The following is a 16,650-nucleotide window of genomic DNA, read 5'->3' as shown; positions in this document are numbered from 1 at the left end:
ACTTTCAGCAGGAGTGCAAATAATTCTGTAGAAGAGCCACGCTAGGCTCTGGTACACCTACTTCTACAGCAGACTGGTGTAACTCTGTAAACTGCAGTTACTGCAAATCAGTTCCAGTATTTCAGTTATTTTAAGGCGTGCTTCAGACTATCAGTACTTAACCATGCTTCATTAGACAGTTTGGTTGAGACTGAATTGAACATGCCAAAGCTTATCTATAATAGCTACTTGAAAACACGCAGTTTGTTTTTTAAAAAAAGATTCCTGTAACGAAGATATATCTACAGGATCCAATTAACAGCATTTGTAATCAGCGGAGTCCATTTCAGAGGAATCCATCATGTGCTAGCCAAAGTTTAGCCATTATTGCTAAATTCTGCTGCAAGATTGCTTGAATGAAGCTGAACCCACAAGTCCACAGGATTGCATGTATTTAACTGAAAGCTAAAGGACAGGCTGGCTTAGCTTGGTGTCTGAGATGAGTCAATAGTGCTGCTTTAGATGGCACTGGTGCTTTACCTCTGAAACAGAGCATGTTCTCAATAATTACCGCAGAAGTTGATATAGTAGGAAAGAAAGTGGTGGGGGACATAAATCTTATGTTATAAATTCTTTAGCAAAACCGATTAGGAAGATCAGTGCTGTGTTTCAAGAAACAATCTGAAATTCAGTCCTTGCTGTACAAGTAGTAGTCCGATAAAAAGGGAAACATGTAACAGTACACACCAGTGACAGAAAACAGTTGCTGTATAGGTGGTATGAGATGCAACTTGCTACAAAAAAATTAATTTCTGCTTATGTATTTTAAGCTATTCTTTAAAGGAAAATACAAGCACCAGAAAAAATGTACCAATTCTTTCCACATAGAAAAAACAACTGGGGAGCTGAAAAACTAAATATTTTTTTTATACACCTCTTCGAGTAGAAATACTGCTACTTAGCCAAAATGTAGTGACAGAAACAAAACCAGAGCATGATTTCAGATGACTGGAAACAATAGGAAGAAAAAACCAAAACACACCAGTTTCTAGGAAACAGGAATAACAAACTTGCTAGATTTAAGAAGATGCAAAGTATAACCTTTAAAAATATTTAAAGCTACAAAAACTTTACATTTGTCTGTATTGCTCTGTGTCACTACCTGAAAGTTACTGAAGCTTTCTTCATCAGTTTTGAATACAAAGTTGTTGCATCAGTAACATATGAAATAGCTTTATTTCAGTATTTTACACAGCAGTACTGTCTTAATTCAACCTAACCTCCTATTATCTGCATTTCAAGCCAAATGCAAGTTAGTAGCAACACTATTTAGTAAAGTTACAGGCACTGAAACTACTGGAAGAAGTGCAGGCATGACAAGCCTGCTGTTACTGCTGGAGGCTAGCCCTTCACACTTGCAACATATGCCTGACATAGTAACATAGGATACCCTGGTTTCTTGTACACCTAGTTAGTACAAAAAAAACCCAAAAAACCAAACCACTATGTTGCAAGCTTTTGGCTTGGCAAGTATAACAATGTTTCTCTTTCTACTTTAAGCTTCAGCTTTTTTTTTTTTTTTTTTTTTTTTTTTCCTTCTTTCAATTCACCTCAGCATTACAATCTCATTTTCCTCACACAGTGAAATAACCTTAAAACAATCCCAAGCCAGGAATTCCTTTCATTTATTGAGGTACAGAGGTGGGGAGACAGGAACCTAAAATGGTCAGTTCTATAACAAGAGAAAGTGAAAGCATTTGACATGAACCTTTGATTAAGGCAAAACCCATGCTTCCAGTAGTTTGGAGAGCAAGGGACAGGAAACAGAATGACAGTCCTTACAAATCAACTGTCAAAGGACAATGGCTTTTTATATCCTGTCATTTTTCACTTAACTGTATATTATCATATAGTTACAGTTTGAAATTTAAAAGGTTTTCGTAAGTTTGAAACAGCAATAGGAAGTTACGCCTCAATACCAAATTATGCCCCATTTAAGGGGTGGGAGAACACTTAAAACTTGCACATATTGTTTAATATGGCTTAACTTTTTTAATGACATGACATTTTCTTATTAAATCTGTAAAACATTGCTGAACTGCTTGTGTAAATTATTAGAAAAATAAAGTCACAATGACAGCTCATGACAAAGATCAGAGGTAGAGGGAAAAGGGAATATGAGGGGAAACTACACCGAAGAAAGGTCATTTCCATTAAGTTAAATCTGAGCATCTTTCAATACATTTAGCAAAACCCCTTGTGTATTCAAACAGCACAGGAGGTCTATATGGTATTATACTAAGCTTCATGACAAGAAGTCGCAGTCTAGCTCACAGTCAAACAGTACAACTCCAGGTAATGTGCATCAAATCAGTAACGCTTCATTTTATATCATAAACATCAACTTGGAAGACATGTTACAATGTAAACTGTAATCTTTTTCCTACCAATGACTGCAAAACAAGTTTCAGAATCTAATGTTAATGTATGTCTGCACCGCTAACTTCACTGGCTACTGACTACTGCTACTTTTTGAGAATCCCTAAAAAAACGACTGGTGCTCTGTCTATTACTGTGACACTTTTCTCTAACCCATGTTAGAGTTTAACTTTCTAAGCAAATTATGCCAGTGAGAAGAGTCATGTGTATTAACTCATTAGTCAGGTTAAAGACACATTATTCTTTTTATAGTCAACATAACTTCTGAATATTGACTACACACTCTCAATCTCTTAAGGATTAACAAAGACCTTCAGTATCAAAAAAACCCAATGAAACAAAAAAGTTATGGGTTATGTGAAAAAATATATCACCAAGACCGTGAATTTAAAAAAATTAGTAAGAATAATGTCAGCATTTAAAAAACAGCACTTGGGAAACCAGTGATTACAGTAAACAAAACCCAATTGGTAGAATTTATGCATTAGCTTAGAGAAAAGAAATAACAAGAAGAAATGAAAAACTATAAAAACCGAGAAGTGTGATATTATAGCAAAGCTATGCATATTAATAAGGATGTCATTTCATTTCCAGGTTAAGTGACAATGATAAACCACTCCAACTACACTCTTGATTCATACAGACCACAGAAGCCTTTGATGGAATTGCAGCTAATGCAGTCTTTTGGGTATGTATGGTGTTACGAGCAAAATGCATGCATATTGGATAAAACCAAAAAACACACACACCACCAGTAACAGTGTTCTACATGAATGAGAACAGAAACAAGTTGTGCCAATAAAAAAGGTTCAATTACATTAAAGGCAAAAGTAAGATGTGATCATGAACAACAGACTATGTAACAGCATGCGCTCTCAAGCTGCCAATTCACCAGTTTAATAGCTATTCTGATTATTCATCTTGTATTACAGTATTATTCTTAACATACTAATAAGTATCCTATTTAGAAATTACTGACTGTTCAGCACTACCTGATTCCATAACAGACTATTCATACAGCTTTTGGAAACAAAATTTAAGTTAAAACTTGTTTTCATGTCTCTACTAAATAATATCTTTACTATAGTGATTTGTCAACCAATACTGCCCTTTTTTGAAGTAAATATCATTAGCAATTTCAAGAAAATTTTCTTTCAAATTAAGAGAAAGAAGTTTGTAAGACGTATGCTTTATTTCTTGTCCATATTATGCATGCACAAATTAAAGACATAATTTATTAGTAACTGGTTTTGAGTTTAGTCACAAAATTAACTATGAGATTCAAACATCACATTGGGTTGTCTTTTGTGCATTGACAGTAATAAATGACTCTTTTGCCCAGTGTTTTTAGGCTGTCCCTTTAAAGTCTAGTTACTATTAGGCAATGATGACTGTAACACTGCCTTCAGTAGACCTCTCCATTCAAATACTACTTTTACTCCCTTTTTTTGAACCTAAACTGATTCTACTTGTGTAGTTATGCATTTTGAACCTAAAAGTAATAGTGTTGAACTAATGAACCTCATCTGGCACTAAAGACAGAGTACAGAGTGATCAGAATTTGTTGCGTGTCTGTATGTATATTATCCACAAGACTTTTCTGAGTAGGACTGCACTTTAAAGTTTATCTTTGTGGGAGCACAAAGAAGCAGCTCTGTCAAAACCCGGCACGATTTTTGTGAGATGGTATTGTCAAATTAGTAAAAGAAAGCTTTGGTTTTGTGATTTCTACTCTCGATTAAGACAATTTATCTAACAACAGCAGACAAGACTAAAAAAGTACATATATATTAGCACACAAATAGTCTATTCACCATATTGTTTACCTTGCACTCAATCTCTGCTTGTCTGCGTTTTGCTTCATTCAACTGAGCAAGAAGTCCTTTGTTCTGTGCGGAAAGATACTGTACCTTCCCCTGTAGGTTGGTAACCTCTTGTTCTGCCCTTCGTAAATGGTTACTATTAATCTGATTCTGAATTTTACAACAACAAAAAAAGGAAAGAAAATGCATGTTAAGGAAAGATCTTTGACATTAATTTAACTCCCCAAAGTCTAACAAGAAAGATTTGTAGATCATCTATTTTAAAAAAAAGTTTTGACGAAAAAGCATTCAGAATTTTCTAAGTGTAATCATAAAAGTTTGCATGACATTTGGTCTATGACCAGGATATTCAAATTGTTCTTAAACAGATGACTCATTGTAAGAACATTATTGCAAAGCTCTTGTACATCTTTTTCCCAATCTCTCATTTAGGTAAGGCAAAGATTTTGTGCATTTGTATCCCACTACAGCAACAAGCTGATACATTTAAGAAGCATCAGGTATGTCAGAAATATTATGTGCACATTTCTGTCCATGAATTCTTGAAAGTAAGATGGCACCTTATTAAGATCAGTGCGTTAGTACAAGTCACACCGGTTTTATATGAAGCTGAGCACAGACCAGTACCTAACGCTGGGACTAATCCATTTCTGTCAAATGATTGCTAAACAGCATAAGCATATACAAAGCCTCAACGCACAACACTGAAGTGAGAAGTACCCAAAGGTCTTGCGACTTTAGTCCATGTAATCCAGACAGCAGGACACTTATGCCCCCTACCGACGGAAATAAATACACAGATGGGGAAAAAGCAACAAAAGGAAAGCACACGATAAATGTAGTTAACAGTATTAACGCTTCAACGAAAAATTTAGAAAGTTAAGGCAAGAGGCAACTTTTATTCAGTTGGTACAGAAAAAGTGGTGCCTCTGTCACAAATAAACCACCTTGTGCCTTGCAATTAGCTTATCTCTCGCCACTAGCACATCCTTACATGCTCTCCTGGTTTCTGGGATTGCTGGAGTTTATCTAGTAAAGGTTTTGGTTTTTAGTTCAGCCTTTTGGATGCACAGGCCTCCTTCAAGTAACAATTACATTTAGCAGGTATTTCATGGGAAGATTTCTCAAAAGCCTGTTACAAATCCTTTTCGATCAATAGCACATTGTGCTTATTGATTCAGTTGGAAGTTCCATACTTCAGCACATTTGCATTTCAGATTTGTTTGCTTAATAACAACTTCTTCCCTAGTTACACAAAAGAGATCTGGGCAGACAAGTTATTTTTGTCTTTTCTGCACAAATCTCAGCCATGGCAAACTATCTTTTGCTTTTCTGACACACAGAAGGTAAAGAAAGCTTCTGCTAAAAAACACCTGACAAACATGCAGCTGTTTCGCTGAGAGTCCACAGTTCAGTAACCAGATTCATGACCTCACTAGATAACCTAGTATAGGCAGTTTCACCAGAAGAAAGCAGTGCCATTTAAAGAATCAGAATTACTACTAGAATCATCAATTAGGTTTGTGAAGTTTAAAACACCTTAAACATACTCTTGTTACACCAGTTACAATTCAATGAATTAAGATTCACAGACATTCACAGAGTCTGCCAATTAGTCCAAATGGGAAATTCAGAAACCTTAGTCCTGGAAAAGACTGACAAAGAGACATTTAAGTTAGACACACTAGATTTTCCCATCTAGTCTAACAACATTTCAAAAGTGCATTTTGGAACTAAAGTCACACCTGTAGATCATAAAGTTCATCATCAGATAGCTACCGTTTGACACCAATTTGCCACCACTCTGCGCGATTCACACATGCTAGTGTTCAATAACATACCTGTGTTTCCATCTCCATCATTCTCTGTTTGGTTTCTTTCAGTTCAGCCTGAGTTTCAGCTTCTCTCAATCGGACTGTCATCAGCTCATCCTGCAGCTCATTCACTGTGTTTTTTCTGGGAGGATCTTTCCATCTTCCAGTAGTACGAGCTAGATGACGCTAAACAAAATAGCATGCCATGGCTGATAATGCCTGATCTTTCCTGGTGTTGCCTTATTTCATTTAAGGTCTCAGAGTTATATGAGGACAAGTTGCTATAGTGCTCCTGTTTATCCCAAAAACTAGAAACCCACGGAAATGTACTAGTTTTAAGAACAGACAATGAAAAGGCTCAAGACAGTGAATTGCAAGTATATTCTGAGACTTTTGCCTATTTCTAGTCCTTACCATCTGGTGAAGTAGGTACTGATCAGGTACTTCCCTTCTACCAGAATGGTTAGCACAGGCTCTCTGCCATCTACAACAACTAGGGATCAACTTCTAACACTTTTGAAGTAAAGTTTCTTCTGGCAGCTGCATTTAAAGATTTTCTCACCTAGGCAGCTTGAGCCACAATTGCTAGTTTCTACTTGATCTCTTCATCTCAAAATTTCATAGACTTTTGCTTTATCATCATTCACTGAAAATAAAAATTGTTAGAAGTGTATTGCTACCCATACCTGCCAGTGTTCCTCCAAATCTTTGACTTGCTGCCTTAGTTCTTTGAGACCCATCAGAGCTTCTGCTTCTCTTAATTTTACTGCAATCAGTTCTTCCTGTAGTCTAGCAACATTTTCCTCATCAGGGAGAGCGCTGTTCCTCTGCAACAAGGACCATTCTCTTAAATACGTATTTGAATAAAACTGCTTAGTGAGACCCACTCCAAGAATATAGACATGGAATGATAACTCTTCCCACTAACCGAACTTAATGACAAGAATTAATTCAAAATAAAAATCTATTGCAAAATAAAATCCCTCAAAAATCTAAGCTCCTGGATATAGCGAGCATGTATAAACATCTTCCAACTGCAAACTACAGAAAAAAATTTGGCAAGGTATTTTTTAGTATTCTGACTTCCAGATTTCCCTAGATGGCATCCCTAATGAAGCATTATTTACATTATTTTACACATAGTCAAAAATATGGACAGAAACCTGTAACATTTAGAGCTAGCTGATAAGAGTAAAGCAAATGAGGAACTGAAATTACACCTTTACAGTTACAGTTTTTATTTAGACTTACAGAAAAAATAATAAATGCAAAATTTTTTTTGGGAAGTAGGTCATCTGTCTTTAAAAAGAAGAACAGATATGTTAACAAAGGAACCATTCATTAGTATTTATAAACAGCAACCAGTCAAGAAAAGGTCTTGTAGATGAAAGTACATGGATGTTTATAGAAACACATCAGGAAAACGTAGAAAGACTAGAGAAAGCTAAACAGAAAACAGGAAAACACATGGCAGGAGTGACCAGGCCAAAGTAAAACTCTGATGAAAGCATAATAATGGAAGTCTGGGAAAAAAGTGAGGGGAAGAAAAAGGACATAGTCTGCCTAATTACGATACCCCTACATCAAATCATTGGTCACCAAATACTCAGTTGAACTGTGCTTCAGCACTTTCTGCTGTATTTCTCAGTAGTGACTTCCAGCAACATTAAGTATTTTTGTAGATATGTTACACTTTCACAGTTGCTGGGTTTTCTTGAGAGTTGAGAGTAAAGTACATTATTAAGATTAAGGGAAAACAGCACAACCGCCATTTATTAGCATCTCTATGTTTCAAAATCATGGGATCCAAGTACTGGCAAATATAAGAAGTGATAGGGTGTGTTTCCGAATGTTTACATCGCTGTCAGTACAGCCATACAGATCTTGGGTTATTGAGCAGAATTTTCCCAGATTACATGACACATCACTAACAGCAGTAAAAAGCTGTATTTGTAGACATTTGAGGCAGTTGATTTCAGTCGCTCTCTCATGCATCTAAGTTTATCATGACAGACTGAAACACTACTGTACATCCCAGTGTCTGGCACACAAGAATTTTCCCTACTGCTCCAGGGTTTTTTTTTTCCACACTGAAGTTTTCAGCATATGCTATCTTGACGCTGATGAAGGCTAAATAAAAATAGTCTTTTTGACCTTTGAGAAATACATTAGATCCCGAATTCTTTCCAATGTTCACTACAATGAAAACTACCACACTACTAGCCTGTTAGACTCCCACCAGGGCCCTCAGATACTTAAAAAAGTAAAATCTTGACTCCAGTGGGTCTGGCCACATTCCTGAATATAAAACTCTTCAAAATTTCCACAAGGAAACAATTTCCAAAGCCAATACAACAGGATCTGAAAAGTGTGCTTTGATAGGTCAGTTAGTGGAGATTTTTTCTTTCCTTTTTTTCTATTTTATTTTGCAGTTAAGTTTTTCTTCAAAGAAATGTCAATGTTTGACAGCTGGTTTGAGCATTGCTTGAACTCTGGGATCAGTAAGTTACAAGCTGGGATGGCACTCAAAAAGCAGTAGAGATTTGGCACTAAACGGTGGAGATATTTCCCTGTCCATCATGGAACAAAGCAGAAGACACACAAGAACTCAAGACCTGGGAACAGTAGTGTTGAACTCTTTCCTCCTCCCTTCCCAAACTACTTAGTTTCACATCACCTCAATGCTCACCCTAAGCATCCTGCTCTTGTTGGAGGATGCAACTTTGAAACAATCTATGTTTACTGTAAAGGCTCCACCAGAATCCAAGTTTTCCACTGCAGTGGGCTTCAGGAATATGAGAAAAGCAATCTGTTCTTCACAAACCTTTCCCAGTGTGAAGAGACCTTAGTTTTTTCCTCATTAACTTCAAGTTTGGAAAGCATCTTGCAATTGTGAAAACACAGAAGAGAAGATTCTAAAGCAGAGTTATGCAAAGAATTACAGGGATCTGTATTCTGTTTCTAGTGCTATTTTATACAGAGGGTCCTGGTTTGATTTACCTTTTCCATCTCTAGAACTTTATCTTGCATCTCCTTCAGGGCACAATGGGATTCTGCTTCACTCAGCCTGGCTTGGACCAGCTCTTTTTCCAGTTGTAGCACAAAGTCTTCACTGTACCGTGAACTGCATTTATGCTACAAAGTTTGCAGAAATATATTTAGTATGAAGCACAGATGGTTTGAAAGGGGTTTTATATGCCAGATTTGGAGTGAAAAGTACATTCAAATGTGTAACATTAGGAATACTAGCTTAAGACCAACAGAAGCGCTTACCTTATACAAGTCTATTAACGTGTCCATCCAAACTGCTAATAAGAACCCTAACACTATGCCCCTCAAACAGCTGCACCTCCACAGCCAAATGTTTAAGACCAAACTGAGACCCCATCAGTATGATGAGCAACAACTCACAGTTTTTCCTCATTGTTACCCAAACTGAAAAATTCTCAAAGGATCTGTGATTATTGTGTAATAGGCAGAAAAAGATGCTTAGGAAAGGCTAGCTAAATTACAAGGTTAATACAAGTATCTCTCTTGATCCCTACTCACTTAAATGCAGATGCAAAACAAGGCTTCCATAATCCTGGATTTAAAAGAAAGCCATGTATGCTTCAATGGATGATCACTTTGGTTTCCACTCCAGCCTTTGGCTCTCATTTGCTCACACTATACATATTCCTTCTGAGATCCTCTTCCAGGGCAAGCCCTGTAGATTTATGAGAAAAATCCAGACACAAGCAGCAGTACAGCCCCTTGACAGACAGCACAGGCCTGAGCTACAAAGAAATTTGGTTCTTTCCATAAAGGACTTCAAGACTACCGCCAGTCAACTTTGCACACCCAAACACATTCCCTCAGTAATAAAACAGCAGTTCAGAACTTAAGGAAACACAAAGTCATAGTAAAAACAACGTTTGAAAATTACTTTAAGAACGACTTCTTCAGCAAAAAATCTTTTATGTATTTGCCTTAAGCTCTAGAGTTTGTGACAAAAACCACAATGTGAATGTAGATTTCCAGACACCAGCCAAAGGTTTTATCTACAGTAACACTGTTTTGCTTGGCTGTGTTGAAAAGATTTCTGTAATACAAAGCACTAAAAACGTAATTCTACAGCCATTTACTTGCGAAAGAAACAAGCCTTTGCTTGGCTTCACACAACTGGATTTGTTTTCCTGCAGCTTTTCTTAAAATCTCAGAAATAGTAAAATCTCAGACTGACACAACCATTCCTAATGTTATTTTGGCCAATGACAGATTATTACATGTAATTACAGAATGCTTTTCCAGGACTCTATACTGAAGGGCAACTAACAGATTGTCCAGCAGCTGCCTAGTTAACTTTGTTTATGCATTTAAGCACTAACTGTAGCGCTTAAAATACATTATTTTTTTTTATTTTCTACATTTTGGTTGCAAATTGAAAAGTAGTATAAATAAAGTGTATTGTAAAATAAAGTGAAGCCTTCCATAAGGTTCCAACACTCAGTTAAAAGCATATATTCTATCAATTATCATCAGTCATTTTAGCATGAGTTCCTGAAAAGAAACTATGCATTATGGAGTTGCTGTAACAACAACCAAACATGTGACTAAATATTACCTTGCAAAATGCACATACTTCCATCTGAATGTTTAGACAATTAAAATTGTCTTCCCGTAATACACTTGAAGAGCCTATTTAAAAAGCAATTTTACCTTGAACTCTCATTTCTCAGATTCAGTTTTCAAGCATTCAGACTGGTGAACTGAGTAATCGTTGAAAATTAGAGTATCACTGGGAAAGACTGAGATTTGTGCTCCAGAGGTGTATTTCACTGGCAAAAATCGTTAGATTATTCATTTTTGTACATCCAGCAGAAACTAGCTTTTTCATTTAGAAACAATACGAGAAAAAAACAGAGAAAAAATCCCTTAGCACGTAATTATTAGGAACTAGTTAGAACAGGCTGATTATCCTCACCCTTAACTCCTCAAATACATCACTTTTAGCATGCCTCAAAAGAAAACCTTCTGTATTCTGTTGAAGTCAGGCACAACTTCCTCTATGCAGTTCTTCATTTACTAGCAGCATGAGGAAGAAACCACCTTCCTCTTAATCTTTTGGTTATCCACCACACCTAGAAGTCTTTGGTGAGATTAGATGTGCCAAAGCCAGACGAGTACCGTTCTCTTCAAAACCATTCCGGCAAATATTTATGTAGCTGAAGCACTGAACTCCACCAGCACTTCAGAATATTGTTAACTTTACAATTATTTTTTTCCTAGTTATCACTATAAAAATTTGTACAGGTTATGTACTGTTTTTAAAAACCTTTCACTGACAAAATTGCTCTCTACTAAGATGTAAAAGTTAGCATCCGAAGTAAAATTAAGTGTGAAGTCTCCATCTCAAACCTTATTATCTTCTGCTTCCTTTCCCCCTTCCAAATGACCTTAAATATATTCAGAAATACGTGGAATACATTTGATCACACTTAATATGTGATTTATCATATGATCACTAGTACTATTTTCAGGTCATCTGGGAGAACTACTATAGCAGAACTTCCCTTTCTTTCACTACGGAACAATGGTAAGAAGAACCTTTCTAAGAAGACTCAACACCTTGCAATAAAAGGCTTTCTGGTTCAACTGCAAACTCCCTATAATTTTTCCTGTGCTGAAGTATTTAAAGTTGCATGTAATTTGGGCTTCTGGTGTTGGACTTCAGTCAGAAGAATACTCCTCTACCCATCTTTGCATTCAGCCTTACAAAGAAGTGCTGCAATGGAGAATTTCTTCATAAACACAGACACACATCCTGTAAGCACTTCCAATACTTACCTTTAAGCCATCCAGTTTGTGCTATCAAACCTCATAGAACAGATAGAATAAACCCTAGATAATATTTAAACACAAATGCATAACCTTTTTACAAAGTATGTTCGTCATCTTAGAAATACTATGGTTTAGATAATACTTTTGCTACCACCAACAACAAAAAAAGAACCTACAACCCTACTCTTATTTCTCCTGCCTCTTAATTTACAAGTAAAAGTGAACTGCATTTTGGTTTTGGCATTTTTTTTATAAGTTCATTGTACAATCATTTTTGCTATTCATAAACAAAACTGAAATAATTGGAGAAAAAAATTAAAGCAAATATTCTTAAGACAATACTGAAGAGGAATACTGCCGAGAGAAAAGCTACTGGCACTAGGAAGCAGCAAAAAGATTTCCAGCATACTCAAAAGTGAAATGCCAAAATTCAAAAGAAATTAATGAATTTCCACAAGGCGGTGCCCTAGGTGCACACAGCTGTTTACATTTGTTGCTCCTATTGCCATGCTTAGCAAAGTCAAAAGCCTGTTCAGTTACAAACCTTACTAATGCAGCAGAATCTAGGGAACCAACAACTGAAACCATCTTAACACTTTCACTACATTGTCCAAGTTAATTCACACAGCCCTCAAAACCACAGTATGATTCCTTACGCTGCAAAATTAGTCAGCTACCAGGCCCAAATCCCTCTATAGCCACATGGATTTACAGCCTCAGTTCCACTCATGTTCACATTTAAGTGGAGGAAGACAAGGCTGCAAGCATGCAGGGTAGGAAGTGTAGCTCTTAACTGCCCATTCTCGCATTTTACACGCTCTCCACTCCCGCAGTACCTGTCCAGCTGTCTGCCCCCACAGCTTCAATCCAGCCAATTCTGCAATCCACAGTTATCTGACAGTTTTGCTCATGACCAGTTCCCATGCCTAGCCAGCCTGCCAGGCTTCCCCAACATTGTACTTCATAAAGTCCCCAGCATAATTAAAAGCACTAAAAAGTCGTATTACCCATCAACTTATAGATAAATATAGCATTTTAATCTGTTTTAATAACTTTTAATTGAGTACAGGTAAGTAACAGGGATGCCTCCAAAAACACATTGCAAAAGTGTATGCACTATTGTAATCAGACAGTAAACAACTGGGTACCCAGGTCTATAAACATTTCTTATTTTATTTTACCTGAAAGATTACAGCATACCTAAAATTTTGGAAAGCATCACTAGAACATCCTGATCTTCTTAATCATAATTTCTGCATTTTTTTCCCCTTGTAAATGTCATGGTTTAACCCCAGCCAGCAACTAAGTACCATATAGCTGCTCGCTCACTCCTTCCCACACTCCAGAGGGGCAGGGAGGAGATTCAAGAAAAAAATAAAACTTGAGGGCTGAGATAAGAACAGTTTAATAATTAAAATAAAATACAGTAATAATAACAATGATAATAATTGCAATGAGAGGAGAGAGAGACGGAGAGAGGAATAAAATCCAAAAAAGGGACAAAACCCCAAGTAATGCACAATACGATTGCTCACCATCCACTGACTGACGCCTGGCCAGTCCCTGGCCACCTCCCCCAGCTGTATATACTGAGCACAACCTATGGTATGGAATGTCCCTTTGGCTAGTTCGGGTCAGTTGTCCTGGCTGTGTCCCCTCCCAGCTTCTTGTCCCTCCAGCTCTCTCGCTGGCAAGGCCTGAGAAACTGAGAAGTCCTTGACTTAGTGCAAACATTACCTAGCAACAACTTCAAACATCAGCTGGTTATCAACACTATTCTCATGCTAAATCCAAAATACAGCACCACAAGCTACTAGGAAGAAAAATCAACTCTATTCCAGCATGAAAAATTAACTCTATTCCAGCTGGAAGCAGGGCACTACAGAAATTGCGAAGATTAAATAAAAAACAGCATTACACATTACAGAGTAACAGCTCATTAATAACTCCTTGCAACTATTCTAAATGAGGTATCTTCTTTACACAGAAATGCATTAAACAGACATCATAAATATTTCTAAAATGTTCTATTTAAGTTATGATTTCTTTTCAGTCTAACAGTAAGTCTCATCTCCACCTTCCAAGACAAGATACAAGTATTTCCTATTTCCAGAGTTTTGGTGGAAGATGTGTAAAACAAACTGCTATATTGCCTGTAAGGGACCTCATAAGCAGCTGCAGCATGTTACACTTCTAAAAAGTTTTATTTCATACACCAGAAATGCCCAGGGCTTCAGACAAGTCCTTGGACACCACTTAGTATGAGCACATTCACATCAACACTGCTAGTGCACAGTTCATTCAGCAAGCGAAGACTGCTGAAACCGCCTCCCTCACTCCCTCCAGAGAAGATACTGAGGACTTAGTAAGTGGCTTAGAGAAAGTAACTTCAGTCTCACAGTAATGGTCTGAACTCTTGCACATTGTTCTACCTAAGCCACACAGTACCTACAAACACAGTACTACCTACAGCTGCTAAGAGTTATTTATCTTCTCTATATGCACATAAACTCATGCTATTTAATCAAGTCCTGTAATTCCAGACTCAGGGACAATAACTTTTTATTTTTCAAGCAGCAAGTTTAAGCGTGCTAGGGGGGAAAAAAAAAAAAAAAAAAAAAAAAAAAAAAAAAAAAAAGGGTATGCAGAAGAAACATTAACATGGAAGAGACCAACTTAAATGAGAAGCTAGGTAAAGGCATTACGAATCAACTCTCAAATCCGAGTATTCAGAGTGACACAATTTGCAATGGCTAGAATCTTGGCATTAGGAGCTACCAAAGGTTTTGCATGCGTTTTTTTGTTAGTATTTCTTTGGTGGCAGTGGGGTTTTGGGGTGGGTATTTTTGTTGTGGAGTTTTTGGCTTGGTGTGATTTGTTGTGGGTTGGGTTTTTTCTTAAACAAATAACATGTATCTATGCAGGGTTATTAATCTCATCTATCAGTATGAACAGACCAAAACATCACTTAGTTCAATCTGTAACTCTCAGAATGCAAATCACAATGAACAAGCATTTACAAGGACAGCACGGAGACCATGTCATGATGAGGAAAAATAAACACAAGTGAGTGAAAAAGATGAGATGATGTGCTGCCAGGCTCCTTACCCATTGCTGCTGCTGTTGGAGCTCCCTGATGGTATTCTCAGCTTGCTCCAGTTTAGTAATGGCCTCATCACTCTGCTGTTTGATGGTGGCCAGCTCCCGTTTTATGAGGTAGTTTTCCTCAGCCTCCTGGGCCCTTGTCACTTGTCCCTTAGGACATAATTTATTTTTTTTAAGCAATTGAGGACAAATCCAAGAAAGATTGCCTTTGTGATGCTTAGCTGCTTATTTCATAAGATTGGTTTTGCAAACAGCACAGAGTACAATTGGTAGAAATTTTAGGACAAGGTAGTACTAAACAGCTGCTCTAGTACTTTATCACAAAATTCAGCATTTGTTTAGCAAGCACAATTGCGTACTTGCATACAATAAATTTCCTTTCATGCAACATTACTCAGTTGTACATGCACAGATTTAAGTTTGCAATGTTCAATTTCAGTGTTAATACAGTGTCATAGAATCCATTTGTCATAGGAATTTACCAAAATATTACATTAGGTTAGGAAAATTATTGTAACGTGCAGGTATAGGGTTTATATATATTTTTAGTAAACAAAACTAAACAAGTTTCTAGCGAGAGATTAGCTCTATATTTATTCCAAATCAGCAAAGCAGGGATAGAGTACAGCATGCAAATACGCATGCATTAAAGCAGTTTGGGGGTTTTTGAGAGTAGGAAGAGAGGAAGAGAGTCATACAGTAAAAGACTAAAAGACTATACCTGTATCAATCTATCTGCCAAGGAAGCACTTTCCTACAAAGGAAAAATTCAGATAGGAATAAGGAAAAGAAAAACCCAAAAAAACAAAGGGATGATAATAGTGACAAAAAGACAAGAACTGAGAGAAAGAAAATGCCCAAATTCTACCCATTTTCTACACAAATTCTTTTTGCAAACTTAACAACTTTTCACATAGAATTAAGGCAACTCAGCCTGAAAGTCCCAGGAAGCAGCCTTTCCTGCAAACAGATTTAACACGGTCCATCTTTGATACAAGAAGGTCTCAAAGCCAGGTTTTTGTAACACTTAAGTCACCTACAGGAGATAGGTGTTTTTATCTGAATGGCTTGGCTCCCTAATCAACACAAGTTACTGGAAGGAACATGACCTAATACAATCTAGTAGGCAGATGCAAGACAGAGTATGATCCATCCACAACATGAAAGGCAGGCATAATTTGAGCACAAAGGAAACTCCACTAAGCACTCAGGCATTCATGCAGACTAAAGCTTCCAAAAAGATGAAGCAAGAGAGTTAAATGGTGCAAACTGACAGACACAAATAGAAAATTTCAACTATGACAACTATTATTTTGTTTTACTGAACTCTTGCAGCAACTCAACTGAGCAGTTCATAGATTCTCTTTTCCTGCCAAAGTTTTGCAAGAAAGAAAACTTCATTTATGCACACTGACAAGCACTACACTTCCCCTGCCCTATCCCCCACCCCCCACCCCAGTCACACAATTAATTTCTACTCTATCACTCAATCTTTGCAGATTCTAAAACAGAGAACACATCGATTCACAGACCATCTTTGTCCTTGGAACTTTTATTAAAATTGAAGCCCAGGCTGGTTGATAAGAGCTATTACTTAGAAGTTAAAGTGTTACAGTACAGCAATTAAGTTCATTAAGGTACGCTAAAAGTAATGACAAGTAAATCATATA

At 36.9% G+C, this 16,650-nt stretch overlaps 1 protein-coding gene across 10 annotated transcripts in view; it reads right to left on the bottom strand.

Annotated features, from left to right (window-relative positions):
* The window catches only part of EVI5 (ecotropic viral integration site 5), an 82,939-nt gene that overhangs the window by 36,959 nt on the left and 29,330 nt on the right, over nucleotides 1-16,650 (bottom strand). For 8 of the 10 annotated variants that reach the window (XM_040610194.1, XM_040610185.1, XM_040610189.1 and 5 more), the window contains 6 exons: nucleotides 15,702-15,734; nucleotides 14,984-15,130; nucleotides 9,056-9,190; nucleotides 6,742-6,882; nucleotides 6,083-6,241; nucleotides 4,245-4,391 (listed from right to left, as the gene is read on the bottom strand). In XM_040610194.1, the coding sequence (XP_040466128.1) occupies nucleotides 4,245-4,391; nucleotides 6,083-6,241; nucleotides 6,742-6,882; nucleotides 9,056-9,190; nucleotides 14,984-15,130; nucleotides 15,702-15,734 (762 nt within the window). The remainder of the gene's footprint in view (nucleotides 1-4,244; nucleotides 4,392-6,082; nucleotides 6,242-6,741; nucleotides 6,883-9,055; nucleotides 9,191-14,983; nucleotides 15,131-15,701; nucleotides 15,735-16,650) is intronic. The other 2 variants (XM_040610187.1, XM_040610196.1) reach the window with 2 other exon arrangements.

This window comes from Falco naumanni, chromosome 11 (genome assembly GCF_017639655.2).
Source record: "Falco naumanni isolate bFalNau1 chromosome 11, bFalNau1.pat, whole genome shotgun sequence".
NCBI lineage: Eukaryota > Metazoa > Chordata > Aves > Falconiformes > Falconidae > Falco > Falco naumanni.
This window is presented reverse-complemented; position numbering and strand designations above follow the sequence as displayed.